Source organism: Hyperolius riggenbachi, chromosome 4, assembly GCF_040937935.1.
Source record: "Hyperolius riggenbachi isolate aHypRig1 chromosome 4, aHypRig1.pri, whole genome shotgun sequence".
NCBI lineage: Eukaryota > Metazoa > Chordata > Amphibia > Anura > Hyperoliidae > Hyperolius > Hyperolius riggenbachi.
In genome coordinates this window covers 94,768,082-94,783,204 of record NC_090649.1, presented here as the reverse complement: position 1 = coordinate 94,783,204, position 15,123 = coordinate 94,768,082, and the positions used below count along the sequence as shown (strand labels likewise).

Sequence of the window (15,123 nt, the reverse complement as noted above, 5' to 3'; positions counted from 1 at the left end):
CCACCCCAGCCATCACACACTGATTGCTGTTAGACTAAGAGGAGTCCCAGGGCCCCCAACCTCCCAACACCTTAATCTCTAGTTATCTGTCTTGCAGTCACTGCCATGTATCCGCTTTTTCTTATTTCTTACTGCTTCAAACACAATAGGGGAATGATAGCTGAGTGAGTTGTGCGTCCCCTCCTACACTGCGCCCTGAGGCTGGAGCCTCTCTCACCTCGGCCCGGCACTGGATTGACCCCTTTATCGGAGGGACTGAAGTGCCCCCTGCTTGAAGATCATTTTAACCACTTCAGGACGAGAGTACTTTTCACATATCAGCGCTGCTCCCATTCATTAGCTAATAACTTTATTACTACTTATCACACAGAAATGATCTATATATTGTTTTTTTTTTCAGGACAAATAAGGCTTTTAGTGAGTTATATTTTTGTTTAGTAATTACCTTATTTTATATGCATTTTAAAGGGAAAATGGAAGTAACACACAATTTATCCATTTACATCCATAATAGCTTTACAGTAAACAGTGCTAACTAAAAGTTAGACCCTCTAATTTTATTTGCTTATCCAACCTGGTTATTACAACGTTTATATTATGTTCCTAGCACAGTGTATGGTGACAATATTGTATTTGGAAGTAAAGGTGTCTTTTTCAGTTTTGGGTTTTTTGCTTCCTCATTGTACACTGTGAATGATTACAAGAACTTATTTGCAAAAATAAGAGTAATATACCCTCGTGGCATACATATTTAAAAAGCCAAGTTCCTAAAGGTAACAATATAGTTATTTTCTTTTATATTCTGTCTTTGTCTTCACTTTACAAGTCTTGGTTTTGGTAGAGAATATATGAAAATTTGATTGCTTTTGATTCAGTTTATTACTAAATACTAATAATACACCCCTTAACCCTAAAACACTCTAAAATCTATTCCACTACTTATCACTGTTAAAATGTTATTACATAAGTCTTATGTTACTACATATGTCTAACACACAGGGACGTTACAGGCGCACGTTAGTGCAGCCTGTAACGCTTCCCCAACGTACAGCAATGTAACACAAGTGGGCTGTTCACACTGCCCACGTTGCGTTACATGTAACGCTGCACGTTCTTCCGAAAGTGCAGCATGCTACGGCGTTACATCGGCTTAAGCCGCGTTAGACTGTTTGCACATGCTCAGTCAGGTTGGGGAGGAGCGGAAAGCGGCCAGGCACATGGCTAATTAATATTCACTGCACGTTGTGACGTGCAGTGTTTACTTCCTGGGGCGGCCGCTCTGTGTGGCGATTGGCCGGCGGGACCACGTGATGCCGCATGCGTCCAAGAGTGTGCATCACGGCATCACGGACGCCAGAGTGAGCTGCACAACGCGGCTCACTCTGACGTCCACATCGAAGAGCACCAGGCCTTGCGTTAGGTGCACGTTATGCGACCTTAACGTAGCACCTAATGCAACGTCTTGGTGTGCAAGTAGCCTAAAGGGAACCTAAACTGAAAAGGATATGGATTTTTCCTTTTAAAACAATACCAGTTTCCTGACTCGCCTGCTGATCCTGAGTCTCTAATACTGTTAGCCACAGCCCCTCAACAAGCATGCAGATCAGGTGCTCTGACTGAAGTCAGACTGGATTAGCTGCCTGCTTGTTTCAGGTGTGGGATTCCACCACTACTGCAGCCAACGAGATCAGCAGGACTGCCAGGCAACTGGTATTGTTTAAAAGGAAACATCCATATACCTCTCAATTAAGGTTCCCTTTAAAACACACCAAAATGTATTCTACAACTTGTCCCGATTAAAATGATACCACATGTGACTCATTTAGTAACAAACTGGAGGTGCACCCTCCACAACTACATTAGACATGTATACTCCTCCAGTTAGGCTGAAGTGGTTAAATTTGTAATTTTCAAAGTAGCTTGCAAGCTGTCTCAGGGCCCGTTTCCACTTGTGCGGTGCGGAATCGCCGCTGATTCCCCGCTGACTAAAGCGCATGCAGGTGCGATTCCGCATGCGTATTTTACCGCGATTTCGCATGCGATTTCACATAGGTTAGTATTGATGCGATTTTAACCATGTCACTGCCTGTGTGATGCGGTAAAATACGCATGCCAAAACCGCATGTGATTTCTCTATTAAATACATTAGCGGCGATTCGCATAGCGGTGTGCGGTATGTGAATTCTGCGGGGTCTCCCGTGCAGATTTTTTTCTGCACAGAAAAACGCTCCGAAATCCTGACAAGTGGAAGCAGGCCCATCCACTTGTATTGTCTATGTGAATCTGCATGCAGGAAACGCATGCAGATTCGCTCTAGTGGAAACGGGCCCTCAAAGTGTGCGCACCTGTGGTCGAGGGGCTAGTGGAATGGAGACACTAGGGAAATAGACAAAGGGACAATCATGTAATAATGGATCTATACAGACAAAAACATCCTTTTATACTTGACTGCGCACACAGAACTAGGGTAATTTCCTGTTGTTTGGTTTAAAAAACAAACAAATTACTTGCCGGTAATTTATGCAAACCTAAATAAAAGCTATTTGAGATGTACTCTATGCGATGCATTTAAATGAACATATTGACAGGACACACAACATTTAGATCACGCCTTTCTCCTGGCGGACTCAAAGTGCCAGAGCTTACAGCCACTAGAGCACGCTCTCTAGGTAGTAGCAGTGTTAGGGAGTCTTGCCCAAGGTCTCCTACTGGCTAGTTGCTGGTTTATTGTGTTTTTATTGATGATTTGCTTTGGAATATTTTTGCTATCGTTCCTAGTAAGAGTAAACGGTGAATAGTTCACCTCTTAGAATATAGGTTGGATTTGTCCCCAGGAAAGCTTATATTTCAATTTGGCTCTCGTTTGATCTGACTCCGCTTAATAAAAGAAAACAATGTGACAGATGGTATTGTACTTAGTAAGGAAAGACATTTATTTACTATACAGAAATGTCTGATTAATTTTGGGCTTTCCCCAACGTATACATTCTCCTCCCCCCCCCCTACATAGATTACCACAAGAAGCTCTGTCAGTCTTCTCCCATCTGCTACTACTTGTCAGGAAAGACAGAGATGGTTTTATTGAGAAAAGATTAGATGGAAGAACAGGTCTGTTATTCTGCAGCAGGAGACGCTTGTGTATGCATTACACACTCAGCAATCAGTGCTTGTCTAACGCATTGTCAAGAACAATCCCCACACAGGTGTTCCTTCATGTCCTACTAATGCTGTGTATATAGATCAATGGCAAGCTCAGTTCTGTTGAAATAAGAATGGAGCTTTATCTGGTTTTCAAACTATTCAAATGTGCCAGAGGTACTGTATTGTGATATAAATAAAGCTGAATCTCCAGCAATACTTTGAATTCATATACAGAATGGTAAATGGTCATATATAAGTTTGAACATTAACCACTTCACCCTACGGGTGATTTCACGTCAAGGATGTAAGCAATTTTCCCCTGTCAACGCTCCTCCCATTCATTTGCCAAAAACTTTCTCACTACTGATCATACCTAAATGATCTCTATATTGTTGTTGTTTTTTCACCACAAATTAGGCTTTTGGGAGTAATACTTGTTTTTAGTAATTGGCTATCACAACATTTAAATGATGTCCCTAGTATAATGTATGGCGACAATATATTATTTGGATATAAAGGTGTATTTTTTCTGTCTTGTCAGGTTCCTTTTTTGTATTTGGTCAATAATTACAAGCCCTTATTTGCTAACATAACAATAGTATATCCTCATGACATACAAATTAAAAATTCCCTAAGGCAACTATTTCTGTATATTTTTTACTTTGTAACTGGCCAGTAGCTGGTGCTAAAAACACTATTCTGGGTTACCTGGAAGAGTTTGATTTTTTTTTCAACTTTCTTTTACTTTCACTATTTTGAATGGACATGGCCCCTGATCAGGGGCCATTTAATTGAGGTACTGCCATTGGTTTGGAGAACACTAGTTCCCCTCCACCAATAGCCTCCACGTAAATGACGCCAGGAATGAGTGGCAGGCGCATGCTCGCGCGCCCGCCATGGCAACTGGACGCTTGTACACTTCGAGGTAGACTTGGGCGGCTTCTATCTGGATGACTATAGTCATCCAGATAGAATGGAGTGGTTACACTGTGTAATTACCTGAATGTCTCTGTACTGCACACGCCGTGAAAACAAACATTTTTACTCGCAGGGAATGCTTTCAAATGTTAGTTTTGGGAACATGTCACTTTAAGGATAGACAATAATCTTCTGTAGAGGGATTCCCCCTTTTATGGCCAAAGCACAGAGTTGACCATATGCAGACACATCCAGTTACCACTTCCTCTAAGTACCTGAATACAGATGGTCACTGGTTTTGTAAGTAAGCAAACATGAACTAAACCTTTCTTCACCTGGTTGATCTCATCTCCCCATGTTCTACATACCTAAATAACATTGTTGTACTAATGAGCTACATAATGTATTTTCTCCTTGTCATGGGGCTGCCATCTTGCTCTCTGCACATTCGAAAGCTGATATTTCCTGTCTTGGTCTGGAGGGGACAGAGCAGCACTGCCCTGGCTTTAGGAGGCGGGGCCCCGGAGGTAGTGAGAGGAGAGGAAGTGGCATAGCAAACAGGCTTGCCACACACAGCAAGTGCTCTTGAGGGGCGGATGTGGCCCGGGGGCCACCATTTGGACAGCCCTGACTTTGAGGGAGAAATTTACTGTTCAGATCCTGACTGACTGCTGCTGCTGCAAACTGAACAATTATTGAGTGCACAGGAAGTGAGGATATCTCAGGAATGGCACATCACAGACACCATGTAAAAGTATATGGCTACTCCTGATTCAGAGCAGAACATGCAAATATCTTTATTTAAAAAAGACATCCAGCTTTCAGACACACTTAAGTTAATATAGAGACTTTGTGATTAAACCTGCCAGCCAGAAATGTGAAGTACAGCATTAGGTGGGAGCAGCTTTGAAAATGTACATAGCAAGCGGAGGTAACGGGAAGATGCAGAAACATCTTGTACAACGCTCACAGCCACCTGTGTGATAATTACAGAACATGCACACTACGGCAGCCGAGCGGCCGCCAATTTCATAAATAAAAGGCCATAAGCGTAGCTTGTAATTAGTATGTCTAATAAGGCAAATCACACTTTGAGTTTAGACTGATAACAGAGATGTGTGACTGTAAGCCGTTCCTGCAGATCTGTCACGTCGCTCTCCAATTATATGTCCAGAAACAGAACTGGCACAAGCCTTGCCTGTGAGGCGTACATTACAGCGCTGGCTCAGGCAGCAGTATCAAGGCATAGACTGCTGTGCTGGAGCAGCATGGCAACTGGCTCCTCTCTATGCCCATCTGCTAAGATGTCAGCTCTGCTTGCACCTGACGTTCTCTCCATATAATATACATGTGCCACGCCGAGACTGAATACAGCCATCAGTGTATGGGTGTCACTTCCTATCTGCAAACTGGAGGTATAACGACTCTGAGTATGATGGCATAACTGGCATCTTCTTATGCATATGTGATGCCAAGCCCAGGTGTCCCAGGCTTCAGAGCTCCTTGTTCATTCGTTTTTGTCAAAACCAGCAACACTGAATTCATTTATTAGATATGGAGTGTTTCATTGCCAATCGTTTAAAAAAATTGAATTGCTTGACTATAATTGTGATTCCTGCACACTAAAGTGCTTTCTTAAAGTGTACTCGAGGCTACATGTGATATGATGAGATAAACGTGTGTATGGAGAGTGCAAAACATATTAACCGCTACCGGAACGCTGTAGTTGAAATGTACGCCATGTTTGTGGCTGCTTATTCCTGTGCCACATGAACCCAGCGCTCTCGACGATCTCTCCCTTACTACAGGGCCCTCACTCTGCCATTGCTATGGCGGCAGGGCTCTGTGAGCCGGTCAGAAGCCGATTTAATTGGCCCCTGGCCCCGTCATCACTGTGAGCCAATCCCATTTGCTCACATTGATGACAGGATCAGGAGCAAATAAAATCGTCTACTGACTGTCTCACAGAGCTCTGCCGTCATAGCAATGGCAGAGCGAGGGGCCTGTGGCGATTCGTCGGTAAGCCCCATTTTTTTTATACTAGTAGTTTCTTTATCCACATTTTGGGGGGGATAAAAAGTGCATTTTATTTGCCGAAAAATACAATAGATCCCTTTCTGATCAGATAATGGCCTCAATTCACTAAGATCATGCTGGAGGTAATAAGGCAAGTCAAAACATAACTCCACACAGTGAGAGAGTTATCTTATCTCTTCAGTTATTTTCACATGCAGTTAACAGCCTGTCTAGAATTCTGGAGTTATTTTAAGGATTGAAGAGTTAACTTACAGACAGTAGAGTTAACTTTAGGTTTGCCTGAGGTAAAATGTTTCCTGAATACTACATGCTTTATCACCATGGTGATAACTCTAGAAACGTTATTAAAGACAGGAGATAAGCTTAGTGAATTGAGGCCAATGACTTGAGAGCGATCTATCTGTTGGGCCACATTGACCACTGTTTGGCCAGCTTTAGTTAAAGGAGACCTGAAGTAAGAGGAATATGCAGGCTGCTATATTTATTTCCTTTTAAGCAATACCAGTTGCCTGGCTGTCTGGCTGTTCCTCTGCCTCTAATAATTTTAGCCATACTCCCTGAACAAGCATGCAGATCTTTTGTTTCTGGCTGTAATTTGACTGGATTTGCCACATTCTTGTTTCATGTGTGTGATTCAGACACTATTGCAGCTAAAGAGATCATCAGGAGAGTCAGACAACTGATAATGTTTAAAAGGAAATAAATATGACAGCCTCCAAATACGTCTTGCTTCAGGTTCCCTTTAAGGATACAGTAGTTTAGCTTAGCTTTGCTTACAGACCTATTAGCAGATTGAATGCTTCCTGTGCATTTATTTATATACTGTATGTATATTTATATACTTGTAGTTAGGCAGAGCTGTCCTTTAATTATGCCATCATTTTGTAGGTTATCTAAGCTATTGTCGTTGCTACTGGACTGCTAATAAGAATTGATCAGAAACCTTTGTGCCCTCAGTGTGTTCAGTTCCCCATTACCAGCGTTCATCAATACTGTGTATTACTGTCAATGTTCATTTAATTTCTGGCACCTTCCAGCCTTTTCTGCCCCAGACACTGACTTACATATGTGTTGTTTTTTTTCCTCTCTCCATTCCAATTGCTATTGGCTTTTAACAAATTCAATTCGGCCGCAGCTTTTCTAACCTGAAAATCTAATCACACAAATGGATCTGATAATCAGATTAGCATTTTCTGTGATTTGCAGCCAAAGGAATCAGCGGAGGAAATTAATCTGCTAAATGATTTCTTTGGACCAGGTTGCTGTATGCATTAGTCACTGTGGGCTGGCAGTGAGGGGCTGGAATCCAGCAGCTGCACCGGCTGCATCTTCATCTGCCCAGGGCGACATGGTTAACTCTTAGCTCATCGTGGCATTGCCTAGCTATGGCTGCAGCAGCCTGATCTTTCACATTGAGGGGGTTTGAGATGCATTCATCACAATTTCTGTTGGCCACAACTTGCCCTATAACCCCCCCCCCCCCCTTTTCACTAGACCTTTATTTAACCCCTTCAGGACTATCATATTCAAGAGACCCCATTTTGTCGTCATGCTATATTCACCTTTAAAGTAATACCGAGGTGGAAATTAACTGATTAGACAAACTATTGCACCTATCCTCCTCCTAGAAAAAAGATTATTTTTTTAGATATCCCACAGTTTTATTTTATATTTACATCTACTTTTTTAAGTTTTTTTTTTACACGGTTTTGTCGTCTCTGCTCAATGACACATTCATTTAAGTATATCGGAGCTAAAATCTATGAACTATTGGCCCCTTTTTATTTCTTTCCTGCTCTCAGAAGCTGTTTAGTGCCAGGAAAGTGTTTTATGGCTGCAATTGCTTATCAGTGAGGGTTACTCTATAGTCTGATCAGGTCCCGACTGGACAGAGACTGTCACTTGCATTCCTGATGGTTAACTCTTTCAGGCAGAGACAGAAAAAAAGGAACACAGAATAGTTAATTGTGTGCTTGGCAACTGTACATATCTCATCATGTCACGTTACCGCGGCATTCCTTTAGTGCTAATAATTTTGCAAATGCTTAAATGTAAACGTTTTTGTGGACCCACGGGGCAGATTTCTCGAATTAGTTTAACAGAATTACATATTGCTTGGATATAAGTTTAAACATACCTTTTTCCCCATAATCTGGGATACCAACCATGTGTTCTGTATGAGGCCGGGTGCACCCATAGCGTGAAAGGCTACGTTTTATGACATGTTTTATGTTAATGTTGTGTGAGTTTTTTGTGCATTTTTTACTGCGTTTTTGGTGCGTTTGCAATGCCTTTTTCATGCGTTTGCGGTTCGCATATACAAAACGCGTATGTGTTTTGAATGCTTTTTTCATGCGTTTGTATATTTCCATTTTTGGGGGAAAAAAACACATACCCATCTTTCCCCGAAAATAAGACAGTGTCTTATATTAATTTTTGCTCTAAAAGATGTGCTAGGGCTTATTTTCAGGGATGTCTTCTATTTCTATCAGGAAGTGTCTGTCAGCAGAACATTTCCTGTTCCTTTGTACTGTGCTGTTCCTGGATTTAAAGGTATGCTGTTGTACTGATCAGGCACCTGTCCTGTCTTCCCTGCACAACGCTGATAACCTTGCTCTGTGCTGAGATGACAGGACTGGTGCCCGATCGGGACTGCACTGATGTGTCCCTGCTTGCTGGCCGCATCTTCCTCCTCTTTAACTTCGGCTAGGGCTTATTTTCTGGGTAGGGCTTATATTTCAAGCATGCTCAAAATTCCAGCTGGGGCTTATTTTCAGGGTAGGTCTTATTTTCAGGGAAAGAGGGTATAAAAACGCATGAAAAAAGCATACCATTGCGTTCCCATTGACTTTCATTATGTGTGTTTTTGCATGTCTATGAATATTGTGCAACAAAACCAGCGTTTTTGAAAACTCATATAAAACGCATATGAGCTTTTTCCTGCAGCCCATAGACTTCCATTAGTGGCAAAAACGCAGCGTTTTACGCATTGCTAGCGTTTCTGCTATGTGTGCACCAAGCCTAACATGGGTTAAATGTGCTGTCCCAAAATTAGCTTGAGTATATGTATGGTATTTTATGCAAAAATGCATTTTGATGCGCACCATTAAAATAAAAAAAAATCCTATAGATGGTGCTGAACTTGCTTGATTTACACCTTTGAACGGAAAAATAATATATGTATAAATGAATAGCCTTTTGTCCCTTTCCTCCATCCTTGCGCATGGAGTGTGTGCTACAGGCATATTTATTTACTGTATAGCCGTGCAAAGGGGTTCATAAAGAGCTTCAGGCAGTGTAACTGGCTGCTGGAGTTTTTCAAATACAGTAACCCTGTAGCAGCCAATTTAGAGGCTTGCAAGTGTTCCGGGCCAATTTATTTGGGCACATTTTTTTCAATCCTAATGTGTTATATTTGCTTGCTACTAAATAGTACCACTGTAATGTGTATTTATTGCCACTTGTCACTAGGGGGCAGTGTGAGACAATAACAGAGGGCTTCTGCTTTCAGTTTCTATATTTTCTACTAGCAGAGAGACATCAAAGCATTCCAAGAACTCACAGCACGACGAGTTTTGCCGACAGGTCAAAGGCAGTGCACTTAACGCAAACGAGATAACTACATTAAAGCAGCTAATGGGTTAATGCTATGGACAAAGGAAAGAAAAAAATAATGGGGCCCCATTGCATAGAATTTTTATCCCCCCCCCCCCCCCCCCCCCAAAAAGAAAAAAGTTAGAGGGTAGTCCCAGTATAGATGGCCAGATGTGCCCCACAGTGAGGGTAGTCAGAAGTAGCCCACCTAGTATATGTTGCCAGATGTGCCCTCCAGTGTTGGTAGCCTGAAATATCTCCCCCCAGCATAGGTAGCTAGAGTCACCCCTCTGTATTAGGTAGCCTCCAAATGTGGGTAGTCAGTGTCCCCTAATTTAAGTAGCCAAATGTGCCTTCCTGTGCAGGGATACTAAACTAGTTCCCCAGTGTAGGTAGCCAAATGTTACCCCCAGTGTAGGTAGCCTGGAGTAGGCCCACAGTACAGGTAGCAAGAACGGCCCCCAGTACAGGTAGAGTAGCCCCATAGGTATATGTAGTCTTCCACCCCCCTCTGAAAAGCTACAAAACTACAACAGTTGGATTACCTTCTGGATATTTTATGTTGTTGTTTAAAAGTGGTGTCTGCATAATTCATGATGATGCATTCCAGATACTGTCAGCTTGGCCATTTCTGACCTCACCTAACGGGTCTCTCTCTCTCTTTTTTTTTTTTTCTTTTTTTCCCCTCCATTTTAGCTTTTTTCAAGATGGACTGAAAGCCGTTGAAAGCCTGAAGCCCTCTATTGAGAAGCTATCTACAGATCTGCACACGGTAATGCACCATTTTTATGTGCGGCGAGCAATTAGCGCATAATTGCTGTTTTTGTTTATTAAGCATAGGCTTTTATTGGTTGTCGTTGGTAGGCATCGTAGACTTTGCATACTGCAATTATATTGTGCCTGAGGAAGAAGAAATGCTTTTATGTACAAATGCATAAATATAGTGTTTGTTGACACAGATTCCTATGCTATAATTTATTATTGATGTGTATGGTGTAGTAGTCCGCAGCAGGTGGCTCGGGGCTGCTTGATGCCATCCAGTTGTAACTTATCATCACTATGCTACTAAAAGGCAATTTCGCTAAAATGTGATATTTATTCTGTTCCTTCAAGCTTGGGTCTCTGATCTCTGTAGGGGTGTATCTAGTTAGAATGTGAAATCGTTCTTCGGTACTTACAAATGGATAATTTTACTGTGGTGTGGCTTTGTGCTGTTTAAACTGAATTTATGGGGATTTAGTTTTTCATTTTGTTTTTAAAGAGACACTGAAGCGAAAAAAAATGATGATCTAATGAATTGGTTGTGTAGTATGGATAATTACTAGAACATTAGTAGCAAAGAAAATATGCTCATTTTTATTTTCAGTTATGTTTTTTATAACCTTACACCATTCTCTGATATTTGCAGTTTACATGCTACTCAGCATTCTAAATGATTTTACAGAGCAGGCAAGTGAACTTTTGAACTGTCCTCTGAATACAGTGACTGACAGTTGAGATAACAAGCTTCAGAAGACAGAGCTCTCTGCGACTTTGAAAGTTGTGGAGCTCAATGACTTTTTTTCATAGATGACAAACAGTTTCTTAACTCTTCCTGTACTGGAAACAATATTAGACTTGTGTCTCAGCTCCTAATGTTTTATTTCTTAGCTGTACTACACATACAAATCATTATATCATAATTTTTTTTTCGCTTCAGTGTCTCTTTAAACGATATCTCCAAAAAGCATAATATTTGTAACTTGTACCTTTCAGAACTTCAGAAGTCCTTCAAAAACCATGCACAAGATTTACTAGGTTCACAATGGGGTCAGACCGTTATGGGCAGGGCTGGGGAGTTGATACAAATATCATCCGATCCAAAGTTTATGAAACATCTGACTCCAGGTACCCCAAATTCCGACTTAGTCTAATACTCACCAGGGCTGTGGAGTTCATACAAAAATCATTCGACGACTCAGTTTATGAAACCGCCGACTTCAACTCCAGGTACCCAAAATCACTCCGACTCCTTAGTCTTCTACTATTAGCCATGGCTGTGGAGTTGCAGTGTTATCCCCTGAGTTAGTACAGAAATCATCCGACTCCTCAGTTTATGAAACCGCCGACTCCAACTCCAGGTACCCAAAATTGCTCAGACTCTCCGACTCCTTAGTCTACTACTTGCCAGGGTTGTGGAGTTGCAGTGTTCTCCACTGAGTTGGTACAGAAAATATCCGACTCCTCAGTTTATGAAACCACCGACTCCAACTCCAGGTACCCATAATTGCTCCGACTCCACAGCCCTGGTTATGGGGGCCGGCACCTTTGCTTATCACACCCTGGAATGCATTCATGTATTAGGTTTTGTACTAAAACACATTTTGTGTTTTTTTTTTTTTTTTTTTTTTTTTTTTTTTTCTTGTTTTTTTTTAAACAAATGCAAAACTGATATTTGTTCATAGCTCTGCCTGCTGACTTGACTAGTAAATGTAGGTCCTGCTGTTAATACAATACATAAAAGTGTCTGTCAAACTTGACACTGTGTTTACTAAGGGTAAAGCTCCAGGCACACTCTGAATTTTTGTTTTTTTGTGCCAAAATTCTCAAGTGAAAACCTATCATCAAGACAGATTGCTTTATGACAAACAGTCGCTATTGTTCTTACCGCTGTGGACTCCCATCCACCTTTTTTTTCTCTCTTCTCCATAGAGCAGAGGTGTCTGTGCAGCGATGGTTACTGAAGCTACAGCTTTGAATGATCCTAAACCAATATTCTGTATCACCGTAGTTGAGCGTTTGTATGGGCTTTCAGTCTATGTTGTATAAATCTTTACAATGCTCCCAAAAATCTCGATTTTGAAAATTGAGTCTGTATAGAGTTGTGGCAAGTTGTTCTTTCAGTAATTCCTGGTTACAGATTAGCAATAAGATGCTAATCATCTGTAGAATTCTTTTTTTTTTTTATTAAATTGGTTTTGAAAAGAAAGGGGCTTATTATTTATATTGGTGAGGAACAGCTGATCACCAGAACAAAATGCCATTATTTCTGCTGAAGAAACAGCACTTTTTTTCAGGGCTGTGGAGTCGGAGTCGTGGAGTCGGAGTCGTGGAGTCGGGCAATTTTGGGTGCCTGGAGTCGGGAAAAAAGACTCTGACTCCTAATGAATTTGTAACTGTAATTAAAATAGAAAATATGATAAAATGTTCTATTTCTCAAATAATAGTCATCATAAGTAATTTATATATACAGTTATAGCTGTGCTTAGTCCACAAAAATGAAATAAACCACTCAAAATTAGATACTTGTGCTGCTTCAATAAAGCGGTCCCCGTATTTTTAAGGTCAGATATACATATCTGATTGTGACTGTATATATGATGTGTACACAGGAATCTCTTATATATACTAAATAACATCTATGCTGTAAGAATAAAGCCTGATGTGTAGCTATGTCACTAATAGAGATGGTCAACGAGATGGAAATAATTCTGCATTGATGCTGATTTATGCAAATGTATGCACTCCCTTTGCTGATGAAATAAAATAATTTGATATGTTATTAGAATTTGGTTTGGTGACTACAAATTAAAGGGTAACTGAGACGGATGAAAAGTAAAGTTTTATACATACCTGGGGCTTCCTCCAGCCCCCTTCAGGCTTATCAGTCCCTCGCTGTCCTCCACCACCCGGATCTTCTGCTATGAGTCCTGGTAATTCAGCCAGTCAGCGCTGTCCGGCTGCATGCCGCTCCCACAGCCAGGAACATTCTGCACCTGCGCAGTAGTGCTGCACAGGTGTAGTATGCTCCTGGCGGCGGAGTGTGTGCATGCGCACTACGCTTGACTGACTCAAGTACCTGGACTCATAGCAGAAGATCCAGGTGGTGGAGGAGGACAACGAGGGACTCATTATCCTGAAGGCGGCTGGAGGAAGCCCCAGGTATGTATAAAACTTTAATTTCATCTGTCTCAGGTTTACTTTGTTACACAGTAGTACTATACTCTACATATGCACTCCCCACAGAGCTGCAGGGAATCCACTGAGCATGCTGTGCACATTGAACACAGAGGTGTTGTCTGTTTACAATCTCCTCATTCCCCTGCAGAGTACCTGCACATCATTCTTACTTGTACCCACACTTACATTGCCTAGGGCCTGATAGATGTTCTTTGTTCCGGTTTGTACCTTTTACAAGTACTCTTACCAAGGACTGTTTTAGTCTAAAGGGAATAAATATAGTAGTCTACATATCCTTCTCACTTCAGTTGTCTTGTAAAATTCCTAAGCGTTGGCAGTTAAGAGACGAATTTCATGTTACATACTTTTAATCAACAAAATTGTAATATGCAAATTAGAGGAGTCGGAGTCGAGGAGTCGGTGGAATCCTAAACTGAGGAGTCAGAGTGGGTGGATTTTTGGACCGACTCCACAGCCCTGCTTTTTTTTTAGATCTGTACAGTGGCGTAGCTATAAAGCTGTGGGCCCCTGTGCAAGTTTTACATTGGGGCCCCAAAGCACGATATACGTAGCAATTGATATGGCATACCAAAACCAATCGAGGACAATCACAGTGTCAGAAGTGCAAGAAGGGGATGGGAAACAGTGTATTAATGATCACTACTATTCAAAGCATTTATAGAAGTGAATATTATCAGTACAGGACCAATAAAGAGCGAATACTGTGGTTGAGGGTGGGCCCCTCTGGCCCAAGGGCCCTGATGCGGTCACAACCTCTGCACCCCCTATTGCTACACCACTGGATCTGTAGATCAACAATGATTGCCACTTTTATAAGGGTTGCCACTTTTCAATCAGAGCTCCACCTCGTTTCTGCCGATTATCTTATTTGCAAAGCACCAAGTAATTTGTCATTGCTTTATAGATTGGGACATAGGTGCTGCTTTTTTTTTTTTTTTTTTTTTTTTTTTTTTTACAATTTTTGTCTAACACACATTTTTTTTTAAAATAAACAATTGCATGGCTAACACCAACCAGCAGGGTTCTTGACACTGGGGGGTACTCTTAAAGTGAACCTCCGGACTAAAAAGCTACTCAGCAGAACTGAAAAGGCTTGGTGTTTCTGTAACAGTTTCACAGCATCAAAACTTTGTTTTTCTTACCAAAGCATAATTTTTAGCTGCATTTTAATCTAAGCTCCACCCATCAAAGAAAAAAAGGGAGAGGTGATCAGCACACAGGACAGTTGGAACTGTGTCTCATGCTCCCTGTCACCTCCTTTCAACCAAAAAAAATGGCTGCCATCATGAAATCAAACATTTGCCTGTTCTTTTAAAACAGGATGGGTAAAAGATTATATTACCTATTTTAATTAACATAACTAATGTAACTTAATGACTGTTTGTTTAGGCTGGCGTTCCTCTTTAAGTGTGTGTACACATCTAGTTTTGGCCGATTTGACCACTTCCATGTAGTGTGAGGACCAACAGACTT

The 15,123-nt window shown here is 41.3% G+C and overlaps 1 protein-coding gene across 4 annotated transcripts in view; it reads left to right on the top strand.

Annotated features, from left to right (window-relative positions):
- Positions 1-15,123, top strand: part of ASAP2 (ArfGAP with SH3 domain, ankyrin repeat and PH domain 2) — a 297,947-nt gene that overhangs the window by 190,393 nt on the left and 92,431 nt on the right. For all 4 annotated transcript variants that reach the window (XM_068280327.1, XM_068280325.1, XM_068280326.1 and 1 more), the window contains exon 8: positions 10,387-10,462. In XM_068280327.1, the coding sequence (XP_068136428.1) occupies positions 10,387-10,462 (76 nt within the window). The remainder of the gene's footprint in view (positions 1-10,386; positions 10,463-15,123) is intronic.